Consider the following 24,612-nt stretch of genomic DNA (forward strand, 5'->3'; position numbering starts at 1 on the left):
AGATTAAAGGATGCTTTGTGGAATGCTGCCAAGGCAACAACCATCGCTGATTTTAGAGAAAGTATGGCTGAGGTGAATAGGCTGAATGTCGAAGCTTATAAATGGTTGGTGAAGAGACCAACCTTGCATTGGAGTAGGTCACATTTTGAGACACACACTCAGTGTGACATTTTCTTAAACAACCTATGTGAGAGCTTCAATTCTTTTATCCTAAGGTCTAGGGACAAGCCTATTATTACCATGCTTGAAACCATAAGAGTTTTATTAATGAAGATGGTATGGTTGAGAAGAGATGCAATGAGGAAGGATAAATGAGCTATTTGCCCAAAAATCCAGAAGTTGGAGGAGTACAAACTGAAAAGCTCACACACTATAGCTACATGGTCTAGAGGAGAAAAGTTTGAAATGGATGAAGGCAGAGGCAATATATTTGTGGTGGATTTGAATGGGTGCACTTGCTCATGCAGAAGATGGGATTTGATAAGCTTTCCTTGCATACATGGTTGCTTGGCCATCTATTATGCAAGGAGATAGCCTGAAGAATTTGTTTCCTCTTGGTACAAGAAGGAGAAGTACTTTAAAGCTTATGAAAACTTGATTCAACCCGTCCAAGGTATGAAATTTTGGGAGCCAGCTGAAAACAAATGCATTCTTCCTCCAACTTTTAAAAGGCAGCCTAAGAGACCAAAAAAGAAGAGACTTAGGGATGGTGATGAAAATGAATTCAAGTTAAACAAGAGAGGGCAAAAAAGTGTGAAGTGTAGGGTTTGCAAGGTCTCTGGACACAACAAGGCCAGATGCCCAACCACTCATCCTCCTCCGGCTGCTAGAAAAGGAAGAAAAAGCAAGAAAAATGAGGTATACTTTTGATATTTTTTGTTGATCTTTTATTTCTTAAGTGAATTTGTTATTTGTGAAGTGTAGTATATGTCAGTGCTAATGCTATATGGGTTCATTACTTAGGCCTCAACATCTAAGGCATCACAACCCTCTTAGACATCACAGCCATGCACTTAGGAAGCTCCACAACCTGCATCTCAACCAACTCAAGCCTCTCAAACCACTTGAAAGTCTATTGTAAGAGGTCAGAAAAGGAGGAGGAATGTTCCATGATGCTGCTTTAATGCTTTAGGTTGTTTAAAGTTTCATTTTGTTATAGTTGAATATGCCCTTAGTTTTTTTTTTATACAACTTTCCGATAGATGTTTAGTGTTTTGAACAGATCTTTGGTATTTTTGGTACTCTTTTTTTGGTTTTTGGAAGAACACCTTGACTCGTTAGTTGTTAAAATTGTGGTCTTTTGATACTTTCGTGTGAATTAGAGGGTGTATATTGAACTTTGTTGTGAATTGAAAGTTGTTGACAATTGAACTTTGTTGTGAACCCTTGAAACTTTGTTGGTAGTTGGTAATATAAATGATGAATTTGCAGATTTAGAATTCAAATTTTGTTTGGAATTGAATTTGTAGATTTGGAATAGAAAGTTGTAGTTTTTTTCCCTATTTAATTTGATTTTTTTTTTCAAAACTGAACCCCTTCTTTGAAGAGAAGTAAGAAAGAAGAAGAAAAGGAAATAAAATCCACGTGGACTCCTTAATGACACGTGGTGCCCAGTCATTGTCCACAAGAGAGCCACATCATCACTTAACGGGAGACTTAACAGTTTGACTAACGGATGTATGAGACTATTCCAAAATTTACACTTTAGGTATGACTCTATGATGAAAAGAATTTGATGTACTAAATATTGAAAACCACGAAATATGAGGGTAGTAAACTGAGATTTACCCTTTTTTCTCTATTCTTCTATTGTCGAAGAGAGTATGAAGACAGTACGTGTCATTAAGAATTCTCCTTATCTATTGTGAAATTACATTTTTATGGATTGTTAACCATGAACGTCTAAAATGTCAGCTTAACATTTTTATGTTAAATAGGTTATGTTTGCTTACGTCGTTAAACTCTTTACTAGAAATTTTAGTCTCGCGACAATTAAGGCGATCTAGGCTAGCAACGATATAGGTAAAGCTCTTAGCAATTTAGTTTCTCAAGTTTGGATCTGATCTAAGACGGGCAAATATAAGCGATATCAGTAGGTTCTTGCTAGAAATAAGGTACAATGGCTTCCTATAATTAATTGCGCAACTTGTTTTTTCGGTTTAGTTTTTTTGTTATGAGTCGGAATAAGTTGTAGCAATTCATTCTGAGTTTTTGTGCCAATTTGTTCTCTCTATTTGATAGTTTGTAATTCTAATTTGTTTTATGGTGTAGATGCCTTGTTTATCCAAACCTAATTATGTGTTGCAAATGTGTCTTGATCTTTTGTGTAGTGGAATATTTTATATTTAGCTGATGTAGCTGCTACCCCTCATGTAATTCCCCTTCATGACTATTGCTTTTTGACTGAAATATATGAATTCTCATTTGATACAAGAAATCACATGAGAATTGTACTTATATATATATGTATATATGTGTGTGTCTATATATATATATATATTTTTTTTTTTCTCTTCTGCCACAAATGGCCAATCTCACAGAGGAGTCTCGAATTTGTATGTGCGGCTTCACAGAGGAGGACGAGGCAAAGGCAATGCAGAAACAAGAACACAAACTCGACAGACTTAGACAACAATATCCTCGTCAACGTTTTGTCTAGGCTTCCGATAAAATCATTTGCTTGGTGATACTCTAAAATATGTGTAGCAGCAAATTGTTCCTGTTGCACCATAAGCTCCATTGAATAACAAGAATCAAATCCTTTTCTTTTTTTGTTCTGCTCTCCAATATTCGCATCGCATCAACCAATCCTTCAAAGAACAATCGACAGCTTCTCGAGATCGTATTCCAAAGAGCTTATGCACCAAACTGCCACGATCGATGCAACTGCTATCTTCTAGGATGAAGATGTAAACCGGAAATAGGCATGGTCTTGTTCATGTGTGGTCTAACTGCAGTTCATATTAGAGTAAATTGTAGCAATGATCCCTTAACTTTAATCAAATTTGAGCAATGATCCCTCAACTAAAAATTCATTATCATTGGTCTCTCACCTTATCAAAATGTGTAGCTATGGTCATTTTCATCAATTTCGTCAAAATTTTGTCAAAATAAGTTATGTTGGAATAACCATTTATATAATTAGGGTCCCTCAACTCATCGAAGTGTTTAATTATGGTCTTTTTCATCAACTACGTCAAAAATTTTGTCAAAACGACTTATGTTGGAAGGATCATTGCTACAATTGGGTTAAAGTTAAGGGACCATTTTTTCAATTGAATTAAAGTTGAGGAACCAATGATAATGAATTTTTAGTTGAGGAACCATAGCTGCATGTTTTGATGAGTTGAGAGACCAATGATAATGGATTTTTAGTTGAGAAATCATTGCTCCAATTAAATTAAAATTAAGGGATCATAGCTACAATTTACTCTTCGTACTAAAACTTTGGTTTTAAGAGCTATGAAGCTGCTCTTCGAGAAATAGTTTAGTTTGGCAACTTGGTTAGTGGAATATGGGATATTATCAGCGGGTTGTATCATTTAGATTTCTTGGAAGTCTTACTCGATATGGTGATTGATGACATGAAAATTGCACTATTTAATTATTTTAACTGAAAATTTGTATAAAAACAATCAAAATCTACAGGCAATTTCATCAACCTGCAAAAAAAGAAAGTGATTCAAAATTAAAACCCAACCTTTAAAGATAAATTCCTACAATGATAACTTTTTTGGTTGGCCACTAACAAATCCCCTTATCAATTGTGAAATTACATTTGTACAGATTGTTGACTAATGAACGCCTCAAAATGTCAAATTTACCCTTTTATGTTAAATAGGTTATGTTTGTTTACCTTATTGGACTCTTCACTATAAATTTGGGCTCGCAGCGATTTTGGATACTGGCAATCTAGGCTCGCGATAATATCTAGACTCTTGGTGATTTAGGCGATTCAGGCGATCTAGTTTCTCGACGATTTAGGCGATCTAGTCTCTCGGTGATCTAGGCTCACAAGTTTATAGTTGATTTAAGATTGGGCAAATCTGAGCGACAACAATGGGTTCGTGTTGAGAAATAAGGTACAATTACTCCTATAAGTGTTGGTATATGTTGTTTTTTAGGCTTTAGTTTTTTTTATGAGCCCAAAAGTTTTTTTTATGAGAAATTGTTATCTCTCCCTTTAGAGGTATAGTTTTATTTTTTTCATGGTGTAGATGCTTTGTTTATCCAAGCTTAACTTTGTGTTGCAAATGTGTACTCTTGGTTCTTTTATGGTTGGGGTTGTGCCGGGATGAATTCTTTATTTTATTTTTTTAATGATATAGATATATACCATTCTTGTAATTTTATTACCGTTTGTGATTATTGACCATTTGTGGTTGTAATTTGTGAAAACAATTCTCATTTGATTACGAAAATTAAATATGATAATTGTAATTGAATTTTTTATTTCCTTGATTGAGAATATTAAATATATATTTTTATTTTGTTTGAATAAGGAGCACTAAATGGAGACGCGGAGTATAAAAAGATTGAGACAAAGGCAAGGCAGCGACAACAAGAAAACAAATTTGATGGACGTCGACAACGATAACCTTGTCGACATCTTTTCGAAGCTGCCGTCAAAGTCACTTATTCAACTCGGATGCATGTCGAAAACCTTGTCAAACATCGTCAGCTGCCCCTATTTTGTCAAGCAACACATGCATTTTCTGACTGCGACAAACGCCGCTTCTGAAGTGCCTCGGCTTATGGTTGTGGCACAATCAAAGAACAGGTACGCTGGAGAGCTGACGGTGTTGCAATCACTGCAATACGACGGCACTTCTTTGGAAAAGAGCAGGCATACCATTGTCTCAAAGGTTATATTTCGCAGGCAAAATTATTCTTTTGACCTAGAGTTTCTTTTCTGCAACTTGATTTGCTTGAAAGACAGCAATTATGGTTATGGACGCCGGTGCTTGCTTTTGAATCCGTTGAAGGCAGAAGCTGTTATACTCCCAGTTGATAACACCATTCGCCCCGATGTTCCAGCAAATCCAATTTCCAAATCCTATGAATATTGGTATGGGATGGGATTCGATAATGCGAACAACAAGTATAAGATTATTCGTGTTTTTGGATACAAGTTTGGTTATGATTTTGGGTATACTGGGTACAAATATTTGGTGTCTCATGTCCATGAGCTGGGAACAAGCTCATGGAGGGAGATAGACTCAGTTCCTCCTCGAAAAATAACTGATAAGAAAGTGTCAGCATATGGAGATATGCATTGGTTAACAACGCACTCAAGAAGAGTTCGAGAAGATATCTTCTTCTACATAAGCATATTAACCTTCGACTTCAATAAGGAGAAGTTTTGTTGGAACATTCCTGTTCCCCCCTCAAGCAGAGGGCCGCGTAACTTCCCTCCTGTCGAGCGCTTTCAGTTGATCAATCTGAAGGGATCTTTGTCCCTCATTGATGCTTCATCAGACAAGTACCTTGAGATTTGGATGTTGAACAATTATGATGAGAAAGAGTGGATTTTCAGCTACAGAATTGATGGCAGTGCGTTTATAGCAGCATGCCCGTACAGAAGTTTTAGGTTTTGGACGTGCGGTGAATGGGAGCACGGCATATTTTTTAAGAAATCCGATTGCACCACACTTGATGTAATCTTTTTGGATCTAAGAAGTGCTTCCATCAACTGTGTAGAATGTCCGGTATCAAAAAGGGGATTGCATACGAGCGTACTGAGTTATACCGGTGGTTTGATTTCCCTAAGAAGTTATGGGAATCTGGTGGAACCGAAAACAGGCTCCCGGGATCTTAATGCATTTTCAAACCTGTGGAAGTTTGATTAGAGGAAGCTGCTTATTGTTATCTCATTATTTGTACCTTAATGTATTGTATTTTCCTTTTTGAATAATTCCTTGCTATAAATTTCATGGTACTTTCCCTTGAATTTGTCTCTGATTAAACTGAATTTAGAGAACAACCTTTTAAGCTGTTCATCCATATTTCCTTTGAATTATATTGCCAAGAGTAAAAAGGACCATTACTCGGTTGTTTCTTTCTATATTTTTGCCTTTCGAGAAATCTCGGGACTTCTCTAGATTAGTATTTTATTTTACTGAAAATATGACTTTAATCCCTTAAATTCAATTTTTTCCATAGAAAAACCCGACATAATTTTTTTACTAAAAAAAACCCAATGACTAGGATCCATCTAAGTGAATTCATTAATTATATATTACTTTACACATTTTATATTTTTAGATGCCTAAAATACCCCTATTGCATATTTGATGTGCACAATTAATTATATGCAGATTGTAAGGAGAGAGTTAATAATGATTTCGCAAAAAAGAAAAATAAGACATTAATGTTACAAAATTCATTGCATATTAATATCAAATATGAGAATTGTTGGCTTAATTCTGTGTCTGGAATTATGAGTTCATATATATATTTTTACAAAAAAAAAAAAAAACCTAATATATGTAATAATACAGATAAAAAAAGTAATTTACCTACCATGTACAAAAATGTTATTTGATTCAAAATGTGTATAAATATGTGTGTGTGTGTGTGTGTGTGTATTTATATAATTAGACCATATTAATTTACCTACCTACTATTTGAAATGTTCCTTTCCAATGATGCAAAATATTGTATACCAACAACAAAATATTGCATAAACTTAAGGAATTGGATCATGCTTTTGATTTTATCTTTTTACCTACAAACAATCATATACATATTACTTCATATATTTTTACCAAAAATACGTCCCTGATAGGCTAATATATATAATAATACATGAAAAATAATTTACCTACCATGTATACAAAAATGCTATTTGATTCAAAATATATAATCTAGGTTTTCTCAACAAAAACAAAACAAAAAAAAATGTAAAGTACACTATTTTATGTTAAATTATGTTTGTTTATCTCATAGGCTCGGGGTGATCTAAACTTCCAGCGATTTTGGTTCTCGAATTTGAATCTCATTTGAGACAAGCCGATTTGAACAGAGATAGACATATTTTATCTAAGATAGATTAATCTAACCAACATTAGTGAGTGTTCGCTGAATAATAATTAAGGTACAATGGCTCCTCGCAATTGTTTGTACCAAAGTTGTTTTCTTCTCTTCGAAATTTCTTGAATCCGAGCTAATTCATTATGAGTTTGTTGTGCGAATTTGCTATCTCTTAATTTTTCTCCAATGTTGTTTATATTTTGTTTATCCAAGCATGACTTTATATGTTCCTAATGAGTCTTGCCCTTTGTGAGTTGTGACACCTGTTGTCTAGGTGATTAGATGTACAGTACCTTTCTTTCTTGTATTTGTATTGAGACTCAAACTTATGAACAATTACCACTTGATAAAAGATTTTAAATCTTATAAAAATAATAATAAATAAAAAACAAACAAAAGCTTACCCTTCGCTGCCTCTTGGTTACGAGTTTAACTCTCAAATTTTAGACACTTCTCTACTGGTGTTTATAAGTAAAATTTCTACACCGCTCCTTCCCTTTTGTTATTGAATTTTTAATTTGTTTGAGTGAGATTATTAAATTTTTTATTTTGTTTGATTGAGTAGGACTAATGGAGATGCCGAGAACTAAAAGGATGAGACGCTGCAGACAGGAAAACAAACTTGATGGACCTTGATAACCTAGTCGACATTTTCTCTAGGCTGCGGGCGAAATCAGTTTGTTCCGTTGGATGTGTGACGAAACCCTTGCGAAACCTAGTCAGCTGCCCCTTGTTTCTTAACCAACACATGAATTCTCTTGTAGTAACCAACGCCACTGCTGAAGTACCTCAACTTGTGATTGTTTCTCAGTCCAGGAAAAAGTACACCGAAGAGCTAATTTCCATGCAATCATTCGAATACGATGGCAATACTTTGAAAATGACCAGCAGACCCACGACGAGGATTGTCTCGGAGATTTTGTCTAGGTGGTACGAACTTTCTTTCCAACTATATTTTGTTTTCTGCAACTTGGTTTGCATTAAGGACAGAAACTATGGAAGCCGGTGACTGTTGTTAAATCTGTTGAAGGGAGAAGCTGCAATGCTCCCAACTTGTATTACCCAAATTCCAGAACATCTAAATCTGAAAATAACAGCGTTCTCTGCGTATTGGTATGGTATGGGATTCGACAACACAACTTGTACGCACAAAATTGTCCGTGTTTGTGGAGATATGCGGGGTACAACTGTTTCCTTGCTCATGTTTATGTGCTGGGCACAAGTTCATGGAGAGAGATATCCTCAGTTCCTCCCTGTAAGTTGACGGATAAGAATTTATCTGCATATGGAGACATGCACTGGTTAATTCGTTGTGCAACAACTGGAGGAGTTCAAGCAAATATTTGCCATTGCATAAGTATCTTGTCATTCGACTTCAAGAGAGAGGAGTTCGGTTGAAATATTCCTGACCACCCCCCCCCCCCCCCTCTTAGGAAACATGCCGCATAAGTCCCCCCTTGTCCAGCGCTTTCAATTGATTAATCTGAGAGGATCTTTGTCCATCGTTGATGCTTCATCAGATAGATATCTTGACATATGGATGCTCAAAAACTATGATGAAAAAGAGTGGATTTTAGGTCACAGTATAGAGGCCAGAATGTTTAATAATACAGAATATCCATGCAGAAGAAGTTTTGGACTTTGGAATTGGGGCGAATGGGAGCATGTGATATTTTTCAAACGTTCCAGAAATAGTAGCAGCGTTGTAGTCTTTTTGGATCTAAGAACTGGTAACATAAATCCCGTAGAATGTCCGGTATCCCAAAAGGGGGTGTATACGAGCATCTTTAGTTATCCGGTGGCTTGCTTTCCCTAAAAAATTATGGGAATTTGATTCCACTAAAACGTTATGGGAAGCCGGATGAAGCAGAAGCAGAAGCAGATCGATGGAGTTGCAATCCCTTTTTCAACATTTGGCATAATTTTTATTGAAGTGCAAGATAAGACTCCAGTTTCCATCAGTTTGCTAGAAGAAGTTGCTTATGTTATTATTTCAATATTTAGTTCATTGTATTTTTCTCTTTTGAACATTCAATTCCTTGCTATACTCTTGGTTACCTTCGAATTTATCTGATCAAACTGAATATTCAAACAACATTGTAAGCTGTTGATCTATCTTTTCTTGAATTACAAACGAAGATCTTGGCTTAGCTCTGGTTGAGCACTCCATTTTCCTTAAGCACATGAAGACTAGTTATAATTTTTTTTTATTCGAAGAAGGATGAACCAAGCTTAAAGAAAATCAGCCAAATCCGGGAAAAAAAAATTTGTAAGCAAGATATCAGAAAAGTTATATGTATATGAGGGTTTTATATACACAGACAGCTTTTTAGTGCTTTTGCTTGCAGGAATATATGCAAAAGTGCTTTTGGCATGCATATTTGCCTTCTGCAAATTGTATTCAAATTCCAGAGCTCCCCAGTTGCTTTAGAATCATTCTACCTGAAAAGCTTTCCCTCTCCAAGGTTTCACTATTTGAAATGAGCAAAGCAAACTGGCATCGACACTCATCAATGCACCTGCATTGTTGAACTCTCCACAATAGTTCGGTGCCGAGAATATGGTCACCAACTGCCGGTCTGCAAAGAACTCATATCCGTCTTCTACGACCTGTCAACAAAGGAAAAGGAAGGCTTCAGCCTCAATGCGACAGCGGCAAAGATCGTTTACCAAATGTGGACGGTAGATGTGGTACATAGGAAATGATTTCCACACTTTCTTTTTCACCTCTGCATTCCCCTCTTCTTTTCTAGCCACGTTCAATTGATTAAATCAAAGGAGATTCAATTGACAGAAAAAAGGGTTTGCAGAAGGAGAAAAAGGGAAGTGCGGAAATCATATCCGTAACATGACTCGTCATAAAATAATGCTTGAAAACTTGATGTTCTTCTTTCCAATCACCCGTTGCATACAATCAAGCGGCATACCTCTCATTATGTGATCTAAAACATGTTGGGACATAATTGCATACAACCGGTGATACGATAAAATTACTCTTTGGAACGTTATAAAATATAAAAAAAGGGAAAGATAGAAACCTGGTGAGCCCGGCATATGAGATCCATATCATGTTTCAGCAAGAACTCTGCAACCCTATCTGCCCCAAAGGTAAAAGAAACACCCCTATCATTCTCACCCCACCCTTTAATGTCCCTGTCCGGATCCGACCAAAGTAGGTCACACAAAAGCCCTTGATCTGGCACGTCAACCGGCCTTTCAATCGCTCTGAGCTGTTCCAAGCTGTTCAATTCAGGAGACAGGCCACCATGCATGCAGAAGATCTTGTCATCTATGACTGCAGCCACAGGTAAACAGTTAAAGCAGTCTGTGAAGATCTTCCATAGCCGGACGCTGAAGCGGCGTTTACACTCATCGTAGAATCCATAGATTCGATTGATGGAAGCGCATTCGTGGTTCCCTCGGAGGAGGAAAAAATTGTCCGGAAATTTGACTTTATATGCAAGGAGAAGGCATATTGTCTCTGTGCTTTGTTTTCCTCTGTCGACGTAGTCTCCAAGGAATACATAGTTGGCTTCCGGTGGGAAGCCTCCGTACTCAAATAATCGCAAGAGGTCAGGATATTGCCCGTGTATATCACCTGCACAACCCGAAATATGATAAGTAAATGCGGTACAAATAGCAGGCTCTATAATATGATCTCATTGCTTGCATTCCAAGTCTACATTTTACTAGATCAACGACAAAAAAACAATGCAACGAGATCGAAAAATCTAGCTGCCGGAATCATAAACATTTTTATTACCGCAAACGTTGATGGGGGCTTCCAATTCGAGAAGATTAGGCTGCCTGAGGAAGACTTGTTTGGCAGTGATGCAAAGTTGCCGGATTTCGGCTTCGGTTAGCTGAATCCTCTTACCTCTGTGAACCCTGCCTTCCAACAGTCTCTGTATCAGCGCATCCAATCCTTCCATCCCCCACTTCCCTATCTTTTTCACTATTTTTGTTTTATGATTTGATCCTACAATCTCTATAACTATAATTATGTATTAATTTTTTATTAATCTTAAGGAAGAGAGAGAGAGAGAGAGAGAGAGAGAATTGGTGGAATTTTTTGATGTTTTTTTGGTCAGAGTAATTGAGAGACTTGTTCTGTTTTTGGGTTTGTGAGCTGTGACATGAACCTTAATTTTATGGAGAGGTTCAAATGTTGCCAACCAATTAGAACAAGAAATCAGCACCCCACAACCTTTCCCCGACTTAGATGGGCCGTTCTTCCATGGAAAATGGGATAATTAGGCTGTAAATGATCTTGATAATGAGATAGATCGTAACTAGATTGACTTCCTTCTTGTTTAGTTCAGTCGGTACGATATGAAAAAAGTTTTAGCGTGATGGTCACACTGTCACGTATCACGTGACGATATCTATTTATCAACATACACCCTAGGTTGATGAATATCAAATTTGTTGTCCTCTAAGACATAAGACGTGGATTAGTTAACCCGATTATAAGTTCTTGTTGACCATGGCGTATAGAAACCTGGCTATCTTCCGCTTTTAACCCTGTTTGCATAGGTTTGTGCACAGATTTACGTTCAAGAATCCCGAGGGCTTTCACTTCGACACATCTTCGCTCATGACACTTAGAGCCCCTCTTCCATTTGAACGTTTCAGCAATACAAAAACGATTCTTAAATAGATAACGATGAGTACTTACCACGATTTAAACAACCACGGTTGCAAATTTTGAAAGATTAACATTACTCAAATAACGATACTTAAAACGACGATGATTTGTCTTACAAGGATAAACATACTGTGATTTACATAGTTACAAACATCGTAGGCTAATTTTGAATCACCAAGATGATGACGGCTGACTTCACCGGATAACAGTTGAAAAACTGCAAGGCAGCACTGAATTCATCTCTTCCTAGATACGAGAAAGCACTTCATAGCATCTTTGTGTTCATTGCGAAACTTCAGAACTGAGACTTATCAAGGGTGTCGAAATAGGGGTGGTCAAGTGCGGCTTTGGCCGAAATTCGTTCAGCTGGATCGTATTTAAGCATTTTCTGCATAGTCCAAAAGCAAGACAGTATTAGACTGAGCATGGTTCGACTTAAAACAATCATGGACCAGACAACCAATGACACAACAAAGCTACAAGTCGATCATCATTGCAAATAGATGGACCAAAGCAAAAACATAACAAAGAGATAAATTGCTGGCAAACAGATAAGTAGATCATCATTCCAGTAATTTGATTCATATGATCGTCTCATTGTTAATGTAGCGAAATGCCAAATTCCTTTTAGGAAAGTATGGATATCAAATAAAACAGTTATGAGATTGAAAAATGCTGATGAGAAGACTTAAACCCGTCGTTGGTTTCTAATTGACAAGTTAATCGAAGCTTTGAATGATCGAAGAAAACTTACGGCTAGGAGGTCAACTCCTTCAGGCCCCAGAGCAGGAACAGCACGAGCCAAGTTCTGAGGCTCCCACTGCGGATACACATGCCAATCTCGCAGAGAAGAAACTCCTGGCCACTGCTTGTCAGATGGTGTTCCTAGCAGCCTACACATGTAGTAAAACACTACAAAGATTTTATCTTTTCCTTCTTCACAGTCCCAAAAATTAAATTTGAACCGAAACGCGAAAAATGAGAGGAAACATAACACAAATACCTGAAAATGTGAAGCAACTGCTGGAACTCAGAATCTCCCGGAAACAGAGCCTGCCTCCTCGCCATCTCGGCTGCAATTCAAGACCCAAATGATAACACAATCAATTGAATTGAACAATAAATCAATTGAAGATATTTCAATACGATATTGAAGAAATTAGGAGTGTAAGAAAGGAGTACCGAAGATGCATCCGACAGACCACATATCAACGCCGGTGGAGTAGTGTGCTGACCCGAGAAGAACCTCCGGCGCTCTATACCAGAGAGTAACAATCTCATGCGTGTAGCTCTTGAGAGGCACAGTGAAGGCGCGGCCAAGTCCGAGATCAGCAATCTTCAGAATCCCCCTTTCCTTGTCAAGCAGCAGATTCTGGGGCTTCAGATCGCGGTGGAGGACGCCATGGGAGTGGCAGTGCGCCACCCCCTTGCACAGTTGGTACATAAAGCTCTGCACCAGCGACGGCGGCATCGGCCTTGGATTCGGCCCCTTCCGGTGCGAATCGATGAATTTCTTGAGATCGGTGTCCAAGTACTCGAACACCAAGTACAGGACGGGCTTCCCCTCCTTGCTGTCAACATGCTCGACGCAGATCAATCGGACGATGTAGAGCGACTGAGAAAGCATCTGGAGGAGCGAGACCTCGCGGAGGGCGGTGGGTGGCACGCCCTCCTCGTCCATCTCGAGGCGCGTCTTCTTCAGCGCCACCAATTGGCCGGTGGCTTTGTCCTTCGCCTTGTAGACCTTTCCGTACGTGCCTTCGCCGACCTTCTCGAGCTTCTCGTACTTCTCCATTTCTGAGAGATCGGGAAATCGGAAACCCTAGAAATTTGAATTTCTGGTTCTCCCTCTTGTTTTTCTGGATCGAAATCGCACCGTCCGCTCCCTCTGTCGGCGAGTTTGGATTTAAATTTAAAGGAGGCGGAAAGGAGCGTGGGGGGACGACTCCAACGGAATGGAAAGGAGAGAGAGACACGTGTCCCGCAGCCTCTCTTTTTGAATTTGATTTTTCTCTCGCCCTGGCAATAATAAATTTTTTATTTTTATCAACGATTACAATACTCCAACGAAATAAACAATAATATTTTAATATTTTAGTCTCTACATTTATGGATTATAAAGACCTAGTATTGCACACAATATTCTTTTAGGGACCCGAAAGTTCTTTTAAAATCTCTAAATAAGTCCTCCAATTTGGTGATGGGTGATGCCTTTAAAAATTTGAATTCGTTTGCACCTCGCCTTTTAATTTTTTTTACTTTACTCATAGTATTTAGACATGCTAACAGTAATTTATTCCACTCAAAAAATAAATTACATTCAGAGTTGATCAAGTAAGGAAAGCGAATTCAAATCGATTATCATAACTTACGCAAAATCACATAGGGACATTCCTACATTATGGAAGTTCTACTCTAACCACAAAAGAAATAATGTTCATAGTCAACCAAAATAAGAAAGTGACAATTTGATTAGCGAAATACGTGCCAAATTATATAATGGCATTCCCGTGTCATGAAAGTTTTTCCCAATCATCTTGCCCCTTCGTTGGAAAGGATTTTGGCGCACATTTTCTCCTCAAGAGAGGAAAACAAAATGCAAATGCAATTTGCGAATTTGTATGAAGGAAGACGAAAAATTATAAACTGAGATTTAAACCTTCAATCCGAAAAACAATGTTCTTCATAAACCGAGATATTTGAAGACAACAAAACCTAAACGGTAATCGATAAGAGCATAAAAATAGCAAAAATTCCAGTTTTTGATCTTTCTAGTTCTGTCATTCTCCTGAGAAAATGATCCGATTACCGTACCGGCTCACAAAAGCTGCTGCTGTGAGCGGACATTGTTCGAACTTATTTAATAAAACAACAAACTGTAATCGACAAGCCTCTTTCCATGGTGTTCGGAAACCTAAGTCAAAATTTAGGAAATACTAGATGGGAGTTCTCTTCTTTGCGCTGCTGCTGCTGCCTTCCTAGTTATCAACAACTTCGATGAGGGATGGCTCGTAGTCGCTAGGAGCCTGGAACCCGTGCAGGTTCATCACGGTTGCAGCAACATTGGCCAGCCCACCGCTAGGAAGATCCTTGCGGAAGCGAACTCCGGGTGCAAGTCCAGGACCTCCAATTGCAATTGGAACCTTCACAAAGAAAAACCAAAACAATCAATGACTGAAAACCTGTGGAAGTCGACAATGCTGTATACTATGAATCCATGGTAAACCAACTGCGGCCCGGCCAATGATAAAGCGAAAGTCATTTGCTCGGCTACAGGCCCGACGTCCATTAATTATTCATTTGTTATAAATTTTCCAGAAGGAATTTGAGAGTACTTACTGGCTGTAGAGTATGGGAAGTAAGAATTTGAATGTTGCCATTCTTGTCAAGAAGAGGTTGCCCAGTCTTGTTTCTCTTCACCATATCCTCAGCGTTACCATGATCTGCAGTGACGACGTAAATTCCACCAGCTTTCTCGATTGCATCAAAAATTATCTGCATGTAGACAATACCATCTCAGTAAGAAGACGTGTAACTCTCAATACAGCAAGGGGTGAGGGGAATGCAAGGTAAGACAGTTCAAGAGACGATAATTTGGGACACAACAAGCACAGGGTTTTTTTTATATCAAATTTGACTTCAAACTCTTATGTCGACCTATAGCTACCGTACCTTGACAGCTTCATCAGCAGCCTTGCAAGCTACAACTGTGGCATCAATGTCGCCAGTGTGCCCGACCATGTCTGAGTTTGGTAGGTTAACACGTACCTAAACAAAACAAACAATAGCCAATCTGAAATATTTTCTTTGGATAATAGAAATTCTTAGATATCAATAGTAGGTCTTTTCATTACCTGCTCAAACTTTCCACTAAGAATAGCATCCCTCGCCTTTTCAGCAATCTCAATTGCCTTCATTTTTGGCTGGACGTTGAATGTGATTCCACTATCACTTGGAATTTCAACATATTCCTCCATTTTATCGTTAAAATACCCAGAGCGATTCCCATTCCAGAAGAAAGTGACATGGCCAAATTTAACAGTCTCACTGTACATACAAAGATTTGGAAGGAAAGAAAAAAGTCAGGAGGCCTAAAATTCGACCACAAAAAGAATATTCTGAAATGAGCAAATTGGTTAAAATCAATCACTCTCCCCAACCCCAGAAACAATTTTGAACAAAGAACAACGACAAAAAGAAACACTGATTGCTTCTTCCTAGTTCCAACTCATATCTGGGTTTCCCCAACACAAAGTGAAAATTACATTATCCCAACAAAAATGACGAAAACCGACACCTTTATGTGGGATGGGGAGAAATCCTAAAGAAATTTGTTGTCATTTGGAGAAAACACAATCCTAGCACTTCGGATACACAGATAATTAACTTGGTGAGAAAAACAAACCTGCAGGCAAAAGTACGGACACCGTTGTATGTAAGATATTCACCAGATGTTCTATCAATCTCTGGGGGTTCTACAAGGTATTTGCTTGGAAGCTTCAGCTCACCATCATACTGAAGCATACCAGCATAACGAATTTTAGGGACTCTAACCCGATCAAACTTGTCAAAGTCTGCATACTCAAGTGCCTTGGCAAGCATAACCATACGGTCAGCTCGGAAGTTGAATGTAACAACAGCATCACCATCCACAATAGGGCCAACAGGCTTTCCACTGTCGTCAACAATAACAAAAGGAGGTAGGTACTGGTCATTGGCCTTTGGTTCCGCTCTCAATGTCTTGATAGCTTCAACTACATTCTTAAATTTATAGGGAGCTTCACCAAGAACTTGGGCATCCCATCCTCGCTTTACAACACTCCAGTCATTCTGCATAATAGCCAATTATCCATTAGAATTAATACGTTTAATTAATAGACCATAATCTTGAACAGACCAATCTTAAATTTTCTTCATGGTTCCAAAGCAACAATTCAGAAAAGTATTTTCACCATATTGATGAATATATCATGCTGGTTCTCGGCACGGAAACAACTAGTAAATTTTAACATTTACTAAAAAAAACTACAATAATTCTGGGAACACATAATAAAGGGTAACGCTAGTGAAACTAAATTTGGAAACTAAATTTGCAAACTAAATGATGTGCCACCAATAGGAATGAGCACGTTTATTCACACTTAAGTAATAAAAAAATCATAAACTTCCATGTCCTTTAGTTTCCAAAATTTAGTCTCCCTAGCATTACCCCATAATAAAATAAGTGAATGGAAACTTTAATAAACCCTTCTTAAGACATAAAAAGAAGGCCAGCAATATGCAGAACATCAGATTCAAAACACTTTGTTAATAAGGATTATCCACACATCCCAACTAATGATATAATGTTATATCCATGCAATACGTGCAAAAAGATTCGTAGAAAGGAGTATACTTTAAACAAACTGGGGCGATGCTAGAGAGACCATCTTTTTCGACCATATATTGTAGCAGTTGATAATGGGATTCGTTCTCTAAATTATTAAACATGGAACAACCGTCAACTGCCACATCATTTGATTTACAAAATATGGTCTCCCTAGCATTTTCCAAACAAACTGTTATATGCAATATACACATACCAGTCCAAAATACAAAAGAGAAATTGGACCCAATCATGCATACGGAAAGACCTAAAGAGTTCGCTTCAATCAATACCTCATAACGATCCATGGTGACATACATACGACCACCACCAGATGCAACCTGTGCATCCACACCTTTCTCACGCAATTTCGCAAGGTCATTTTCAAGGATTTCTGCAAATCCCACACTTGAACCATCCAGAACATCACGTCCATCAGTGAGAACATGCACACGGATCCTTTTAGCACCTTGCTCACTAGCTCCTTTAAGCAACAACTACACCAAGAGAGAAAAAATAATATAAGAAAAAATATGAAAGAAAGCAAACCAAATCCAAACAAAGGAAAAACAGCCTAGTGCTTCGAAAACTCACTAGCAATTGATCGAGCCGAGAATGGACTCCACCATCACTCATTAAACCAATGAGATGCAATGTGTTAGTGGCAAAGGATTCCTTAATGTACTTAAAACCTTCTCCCTCAAACATTTTCCCGGAAGCAAGTGCAGCGTCGACAAGCTTAGCACTATATTCATTAAAAACAAACCACAATTGCTCAACAAATCCGATATTTTGAATCAAAGCATCAACAACAAGCTTAGCACTATATTCACTAAAAAAAAACCACAATTGCTCAACGAATCCGATATTTTGAATCAAAGCATCGACAAACATAACGAAAACCACAAACAAACATCATAATTAACATAAAGTAAGCAAAACAAATTGAAGGGAGAGCCCAAAACTCACCCCTGGGCAAAAATACGCCCGGCACCGAGAGCATTGTGACCCACTTCACTGTTGCCCATATCATCCTCTGTGGGAAGTCCCACGGCAGTTCCGTGAGCTCTCACTAACCTCCATCTTTCAGGAGCACCCTATATCCATAACACACCATACCACACACACACAATCAATACGCATCAAAATACAAATCTAACAACAAAAATCTAAGAATTTAAACGAACATGGCAATCGAAAATCGAAAAACCAGATCTGAAAAATTACGAAAGTCACCTTCTTGAGAGAATCCATGACGGGGGTCTCGGCGACATGGATACAGTTGTACTGGTCTGCGTTGGCCTCGCCCCACCCATCCAAAACGATGAGTCCGATCACCTTCCCCTTCGGCAACTTAGGGTGATCCGGTAACTTCCAGTCGATTCCTGAGCTCCCCATTTTCCTTTTTCTCGATTTTTCTGATCCGAACACAAATCAAAATTCAATCAAAACCCAATCCACCAACCAATTTTATATCACAAAATTACAAACAAATCACCCTCAAATTATTATCACTAATAATCCAAACAAATCGCACTCGAATAATTAATTAAAAACAAATTTAATTAAATAAAACTTTAAAATTTTGGGAATTACGAAAAAAAGCGAACCTTGTGGAAGAGAGGAGTTGAAGAGAGCGAGAAGTAACTGGAATGCTATGCTTCTCCTACGGCCGGTATATATAACGGAACCCAACTGACGAAATGGAGGTTTGGAACTTAACAGCGAATCTGACGCCGTAGATTTTTTGCCTTTCTAGGTTACCTCTTGGCGTGGGGGTAAAGCCCTGCGGTATTTGACTCGGTGGTTTGCGGTTCATGACTGTATGGTGATCAGATTCAATCTTGGCGTTACACGTGGCGCGTAAGATTGAAAAGTCGCGACCATTGGTGCAGCACTGCAGCGGAATCCACGTGAGTCGAAAACCAGCGGCGGGGTAATGCACGTGATAGCTTTGGCAAAGCCGCGACCGATGCCACCTACCGTCTTGGCTTTTTGGCGTAGGTAGAAAGAGAGTTTGGTTAAAATTATTAACCGAATATTCCAGAAGCATCTAATTTTGTTCTAATTATTTAACTCATTAGTGAAAATATCTTGAAATTTGAGATATTTTTAAGTATGCCGAGAATACAGCTCGATATCCTACGTGTAATAATACAATTAATTATATACTTTAAAAAAAATAGACCAATTGTGTTATGATACTTGGTATTTGGTATGTTGATGCACAAAATCAGCGAAGACTTTGGTACAACAGAAAGTGTCAGGTTTTGTGACCTTCGCTTGGTTGCTTCGGTCACTAGTGAGGATAAGTACGTAAATGAATAGAGACAGAGAAGCAAACACAGGATGTACGTGGTTCACCCAGATTGGCTACGTCCACGGAGTAGAGGAGTTCTTATTAGTAGTGAAGGGCTTACACAAGTACAAAGGATCAAGCTCTCAATTTAATGAGTTCTTGTGAATAGTTTAGTACAAAATGACATTAGGCAATATTGTGGGGGAATGACCCCTGTTTATAGAAAAACTTGTAGCTTTGTCACATTGACATGTGTCATGTTATGATTGGTTCTTGATGTCGACACGTGCTGCGCTCTGATTGGCTTCTAATCTTGACACGTGTCGAGTAGTGATTGGCCTCCTGGTCGGAGGGGAACTCTTCTGGGTCCTTGACAGTATAGCGTTGGCCGGTGCTCGGTAGTTTCGGGATTGGTCAAGTATGGTACAAACAGTGCTCCCCTAAGTTCCCGAGTGAGGGAAACTCCTCGGTTGGGGACTTGCAAGATCCAATCCCTTGAGTAATCACGAAACTTCTAAGTACCGAAGTGTGGTCTGATCTTCATCTGCCCTTCTCTGGAAGTACCTTTCCTCCATCCGGGAATGGTGTATTTAGCTGATGTTGACGCACAAGGTAATGTATCAATTTCACTTGAAGCTTAGTTGTAGTTTCGGGCTTAGTCAAGTGTGATACAAACCCTATAGTAGGAGTCCCCCAAGTCGCCGAGCTAGGAGATCTGCCGAAAGAGGTGACAGACAAGGTAAGCAGTCAAACTTCCAAGTAAGCAACCCAGGATCAGAGGTTTGACTTCGGCTTCCGGTTGATTGTTCTCATTCTCCTTGTCTCTCATTCAACTGCCAGGATAAGGAGAAGCAAATGGATAAGAGATGATATGAGATACTTTTGCTTTTGAAGAAGTAACTTTCCACAGGCTTATTCTTGAACTGTGCTGGAGGGTTTTCTGGTGCCCTTCAGAGTATAAGGCCAACTCAAAAATTTGAGGGTCAAAACAAGTCCATCAAATCTAGAGTACGTTCGACCTTGATGATATGGGATACTTTTGCTGTTGACGGAATAATGAATGTGGTATGGAAAGCTGTCGTGCTGTAGTGATCTGTTTCAGCTCACCGTTGAACCTTCTGCTTCAATCTTTTGCATGGCAGAAGTGGTGTGCAACCTTTGCATTTAAATGGTCCTTCAGAACATTCCTTCATAGTGACTCATCCACGCTTGGCAGCTTCAGTGTAAAGAGCCAATATCTGATCAACTGTCATGAGGTATTTGCCGGTGGAATTCGTGACCTTGACAGCAGTTGAGGATGAGTACTCGAGAGCAATGCTAAGTAAGCAACCAGGCAAAGGCTCCAGGCAGTCAGTTCCAAATTGGAGGTTTGATTTCAGGTTCCGACTGACTGCTCTCTTTCTCCTTGTCCTGCAGGTGTGGACAAGGACAAAGACAAAGATAGGGAGAAAGCATGATATGGGATACTCTTGCTTTCGACCCTGATGATATGAGATACTCTTGTTCTTGGTGTGGCTTATTTGCTGAGGTATTATCGGGGGGAAATAAAGCTGAGTATTTCGAGAGGTTATGTTGAGGGTGCCTTTTCGAATGCGAGAAAGGGTTGAGCATTTTTGCAGGTTTGCCTGTCCGTTGAGGAGGGAGGTCAATGTATATAGGGATTTCCCAATAACAAGTAGTAATGCTATTCCTTTACCCTTCTTGGTCACAGCAATGTAGTGGGAGCTACCAGCTTCACGTGTTTTAATTTTGTCAGAGCACTTTGAAAAAGTGGTATGTGGTATCTGGAAAGCTGATGTTACGTGTGAAGATTACAGACAAGCTTTATCTAAGGAAATCTGGCTCTCGAAGTTATGAGAGTTGTGCCTCTTCGGTTTTCGAACAAGCAATCCCGTCGAGGATCTGACTCTCGAGATTCGGAAAGCGGTGCTACTCCGGTTTTTGAGAAAGTAATTATGTTGGGAGTCTTTTCTCGAATGTGAGTAAAGGTTGGACATTCTTGCCAATCTGTCTTGCCGCAAAACACGGAGGTCGACACACATAGGGACTTTCCAGTTGTCAAGCAGTGGTGCTGTTCCTTTACCCTTATGGGTAATAGTAGGGTAGCTGGAACTTCGAAATTCTCGTGCCTAAACTTTGTCAGAGATCTTTGATAAAGTTATATGTGGTACCCGAGGAGTTGATGGTGCATATGGAGAGCGGTGATTGAACAGTAAGATTCACGTGCTTTTTACTTCACTAGAAATCTTCGACAGATTGCCCGTAATTTCTGCAAAGCTGAGTGTGCATGTGACAGGTGCTGACGAGGCTGAAAAAGCAAGTGCTTCTTCGATTTCTGAGATCGGCCCTCGTGGTCTCTGAGCAGCCCAGCTTTTGAGAAAGCAAACGCCTCTTCGATTTCTGAAGCTCCGTCGAGTGCAGATTTTTATAGAGGCTGGCATTAAGTTCCACAGCACACTTGAATCTCTACCAGTAGAAGCTCATTTCTTGCACTTCTAAGATCTTGATTTGTCTGACCTCTTCCCTCTTCAACACATTTGAAAATGTCTGGACCCTCCGACCGTCGTTTTGACCTGAACCTTGGAGAAGAGACAGCCACGCCTTCTCCAGACAACATATGGCGCCCATCCTTCATATCCCTTACTGGTCCTCTTACCGTTGGGGATTCTGTGATGAAGAATGATATGACCGCTGCAGTGGTGGCCAGGAACCTTCTCACTCCCAAAGATAACAGACTACTTTCCAAACGGTCTGATGAGTTGGCTGTTAAGGACTCTCTGGCTCTTAGTGTTCAGTGTGCAGGTTCTGTGTCTAATATGGCCCAACGCCTATTTGCTAGAACCCGCCAAGTTGAATCATTGGCTGCTGAAGTGATGAGTCTCAAACAAGAGATTAGAGGGCTCAAGCATGAGAATAAGCAGTTGCACCGGCTCGCCTATGACTATGCTACAAACATGAAGAGGAAGCTTGACCAGATGAAGGAATCTGATGGTAAGGTTTTACTTGATCATCAGCGGTTTGTGGGTTTGTTCCAAAGGCATTTATTGCCTTCGTCCTCTGGGGCTGTACCTGGTAATGAAGCTTCAAATGATGAACCTCCAATGCCTCCTCCTTCTGGGGTTTTGTCAAGTACTGAGGCTCCGGATAACCACCCTCCGGTGCTTTCTCTTTCTGGGGCTCTACCGACTGCTGAGACTTCCCCTAAGCAACCTTTGTGAAGGCTCCCTTTTGTTTGTTTATTTTGACTCATGTATATGTACATATTTGTGGCTTATCGAAAATATTAATAAATAAGCTTTGCTTCATTTCAACATATTGTGTTAAATACACCAAAGCCTTCTTCATAAAGTTCTTTGAATTTTTGCTTTTGTTGAAACCTGTATTGTTGAAGCTTTGTGAGTGAAGCATGTAGTTTGAGGTAGTGTTCCCTTAATTTCCCGAGTGAGGAAAACTTCTCGGTTGGAGACTTGAAAAATCCAAGTCACTGAGTGGTTGTGAGACTGCCGAGTATCAAGGTGCAGTAGCATATGGTGGGAGTCCCCCAAGTCTTCAGGCGAAGAGAGTTGCCGAATGAGGTGTCTCGCGTGTTACTAATTTGTCAAAGTAACGAATTCTTGTTTCGATGTCACACATTCGTATATGCTTTATCTAAAAATATTTCCAACTTTTGTGTGTTTGATGCTGCATGCTATTGACTAGACAAGATCAAGTGCAATTAGTAGCTTTTCTCTCTTTTTCATCTTTTCTTTGGTGGAATTGCTTTTCGTTTCCACTAATCAGCCTGAGTGGATGCAAGATAACACCTTTCTCTATAGCTCAGATTGCAAAGTCGTCTTCATGAAAGTTTTTTCTTATCTTGTGAACTACAACATATCCAAATTTGAGATCCATCGGAGTAGTACAACTTCAGAAATTCAAGTATGATGAGTAACTGTTCATCAATGTTCTGTTAATCCGTCAGACTTGTTGTGAGCTTCGAAACTCCATTTTCTCTTGTTCAGATCAACATACTTTCTTCATCGAAGTTGTTCCCTAACTTGTGAACTACAACATATCCAAATTTGAGGTCCCTCGGAGCAGTATAACTCCAGAAATCCAGGTATGATGAGTGACTGTTTATCATTTGTCTGTCAACCCGTCAGATTTGTTGTGAGCTTTGAAACTCTATTTTCTCTTGCTCAGATCAGCATGCTTTCTTCATTGAAGTTGTTCCTCAGCTTGTGAACTACAACATATCCAAATTTGAGATCCCTCGGAGCAGTATAACTCCAGAAATCCAGGTATGATGAATGACTGGTTATTATTTTTCTGTCAACCCGTCAGATTTGTTGTGAGCTTCGAACTCCATTTTCTCTTGTTCAGATCGGTATGCTTTCTTCATTGAAGTTGTTCCTCAGCTCGTGAACTACAACATATCCAAATTTGAGATCCCTCGGAGCAGTATAACTCCAGAAATCCAGGTATGATGAATGACTGGTTATTATTTTTCTGTCAACCCGTCAGATTTGTTGTGAGCTTCGAAACTCCATTTTCTCTTGTTCAGATCGGTATGCTTTCTTCATTGAAGTTGTTCCTCATCGACTCTTTCATAACATATCAAACATTCAGGATGAACTAACGGTTAAATATTTCCAGATCTTCGAAACATCACAACAGCTTCGAAATCTGCAAGAAGCCGACTATCATGTTTGGAGCTTCAACACTTTAATTTCCGTCGCTCAAACAGAAATGGTTCCTTCTTGAAAGTTGTTCATATGCTCAAGAACTATAGGGTGTCCAAAATTCAGCTCCATTGGAGAAGAGCAGAGGTTGCAGAAATTTGATAGATGAAAGGAGGCGGAAGAGGGAGAGAGAGAAAAAGTCTCTTGGGTTGGATTTCTATTTTGGGGCAGATTCCAATTTTTGTAGCACCTTCAATATTGATGAATTGCTTGTACTTTTGTCCATTATGAAACTTGGGACTTTGGCTTGTTGTTGGATCTATTATAATATGTTTGGGAACATATATAAGTGAATAAATAAGAAGGAAAATTTTGGGCCCTTGTGGGTGTAAAACAAAAAATGTTTATGTTTACCCAAGTGTTTTTGTACAAGTTCAAGGGCATCTTGGGTTTTGTGAACAAAATTTGTTTATTTGGAGCAAGGTTTTGTGTTGAAGCTTTGTAGGTGAAGCTTTGGTGTTGAAGCTTTGGTGTTGAAGCTTTCTAGGTGAAGCTTTGATGGTGAAGCTTTGTAGATGAAGCTTTGTAGGTGAAGCTTTTTTAAGTG

The 24,612-nt window shown here is 39.0% G+C and overlaps 4 protein-coding genes and 1 long non-coding RNA gene across 5 annotated transcripts; 2 read left to right on the forward strand and 3 right to left on the reverse strand.

Annotated features, from left to right (window-relative positions):
- The first annotated feature begins 4,511 nt into the window (after positions 1–4,511).
- On the forward strand, positions 4,512–5,849 carry LOC126592309 (F-box protein CPR1-like). Its single transcript, XM_050258010.1, has one exon. It carries the CDS (start codon positions 4,512–4,514, stop codon positions 5,847–5,849), a length of 1,338 nt encoding a protein of 445 aa, XP_050113967.1.
- Positions 5,850–9,313: 3,464 nt separating this feature from the next.
- LOC126591874 (serine/threonine-protein phosphatase PP1-like) lies at positions 9,314–11,168 on the reverse strand. Its single transcript, XM_050257580.1, has 3 exons — positions 10,796–11,168; positions 10,071–10,630; positions 9,314–9,642 (listed from the first exon to the last, which is right to left on the reverse strand). Exons 1-3 carry the CDS (start codon positions 10,962–10,964, stop codon positions 9,466–9,468), a joined length of 906 nt encoding a protein of 301 aa, XP_050113537.1. The 5' UTR covers positions 10,965–11,168; the 3' UTR covers positions 9,314–9,465.
- A 562-nt stretch (positions 11,169–11,730) lies between these two features.
- On the reverse strand, positions 11,731–13,585 carry LOC126591873 (cell division control protein 2 homolog C). The gene is made up of 4 exons (XM_050257579.1): positions 12,863–13,585; positions 12,684–12,753; positions 12,435–12,573; positions 11,731–12,068 (listed from the first exon to the last, which is right to left on the reverse strand). The coding sequence occupies exons 1-4, from the start codon at positions 13,473–13,475 to the stop codon at positions 11,976–11,978; spliced, it is 915 nt and encodes a 304-aa protein (XP_050113536.1). The 5' UTR covers positions 13,476–13,585; the 3' UTR covers positions 11,731–11,975.
- Positions 13,586–14,319: 734 nt separating this feature from the next.
- Positions 14,320–18,820, reverse strand: LOC126591871 (2,3-bisphosphoglycerate-independent phosphoglycerate mutase). The gene is made up of 10 exons (XM_050257577.1): positions 18,656–18,820; positions 18,282–18,463; positions 18,015–18,142; positions 17,640–17,790; positions 17,339–17,542; positions 16,086–16,510; positions 15,535–15,727; positions 15,353–15,448; positions 15,020–15,175; positions 14,320–14,823 (listed from the first exon to the last, which is right to left on the reverse strand). Exons 2-10 carry the CDS (start codon positions 18,441–18,443, stop codon positions 14,659–14,661), a joined length of 1,680 nt encoding a protein of 559 aa, XP_050113534.1. The 5' UTR covers positions 18,444–18,463; positions 18,656–18,820; the 3' UTR covers positions 14,320–14,658.
- A 4,058-nt stretch (positions 18,821–22,878) lies between these two features.
- LOC126591876 (uncharacterized) lies at positions 22,879–24,384 on the forward strand. Its single transcript, XR_007612540.1, has 4 exons — positions 22,879–23,443; positions 23,527–23,624; positions 23,707–23,804; positions 23,980–24,384. It is a non-coding gene; the product is annotated as an uncharacterized LOC126591876 (long non-coding RNA).
- The last annotated feature ends 228 nt before the right edge of the window (positions 24,385–24,612 follow it).

Source organism: Malus sylvestris, chromosome 12, assembly GCF_916048215.2.
Source record: "Malus sylvestris chromosome 12, drMalSylv7.2, whole genome shotgun sequence".
NCBI lineage: Eukaryota > Viridiplantae > Streptophyta > Magnoliopsida > Rosales > Rosaceae > Malus > Malus sylvestris.

Coding starts and splice junctions, on each gene's coding strand:
- LOC126591871 (XM_050257577.1), bottom strand. CDS start 18,443: ATGGGGAGCTCAGGAATCGACTGGAAGTTACCGGATCACCCTAAGTTG. Junction 16,511..17,338: donor TCACCATGGATCGTTATGAG/GTATTGATTGAA, acceptor GCTATTATGCAG/AATGACTGGAGTGTTGTAAA. Junction 15,449..15,534: donor TTAGTGGAAAGTTTGAGCAG/GTAATGAAAAGA, acceptor TGTTTTGTTTAG/GTACGTGTTAACCTACCAAA.
- LOC126592309 (XM_050258010.1), top strand. CDS start 4,512: ATGGAGACGCGGAGTATAAAAAGATTGAGACAAAGGCAAGGCAGCGAC.
- LOC126591874 (XM_050257580.1), bottom strand. CDS start 10,964: ATGGAAGGATTGGATGCGCTGATACAGAGACTGTTGGAAGGCAGGGTT. Junction 10,631..10,795: donor AGCCCCCATCAACGTTTGCG/GTAATAAAAATG, acceptor CGGGTTGTGCAG/GTGATATACACGGGCAATAT. Junction 9,643..10,070: donor TCATATGCCGGGCTCACCAG/GTTTCTATCTTT, acceptor CTTTGTTGACAG/GTCGTAGAAGACGGATATGA.
- LOC126591873 (XM_050257579.1), bottom strand. CDS start 13,475: ATGGAGAAGTACGAGAAGCTCGAGAAGGTCGGCGAAGGCACGTACGGA. Junction 12,754..12,862: donor GTCTGTCGGATGCATCTTCG/GTACTCCTTTCT, acceptor CTTGAATTGCAG/CCGAGATGGCGAGGAGGCAG. Junction 12,574..12,683: donor CAGTTGCTTCACATTTTCAG/GTATTTGTGTTA, acceptor CTACATGTGTAG/GCTGCTAGGAACACCATCTG.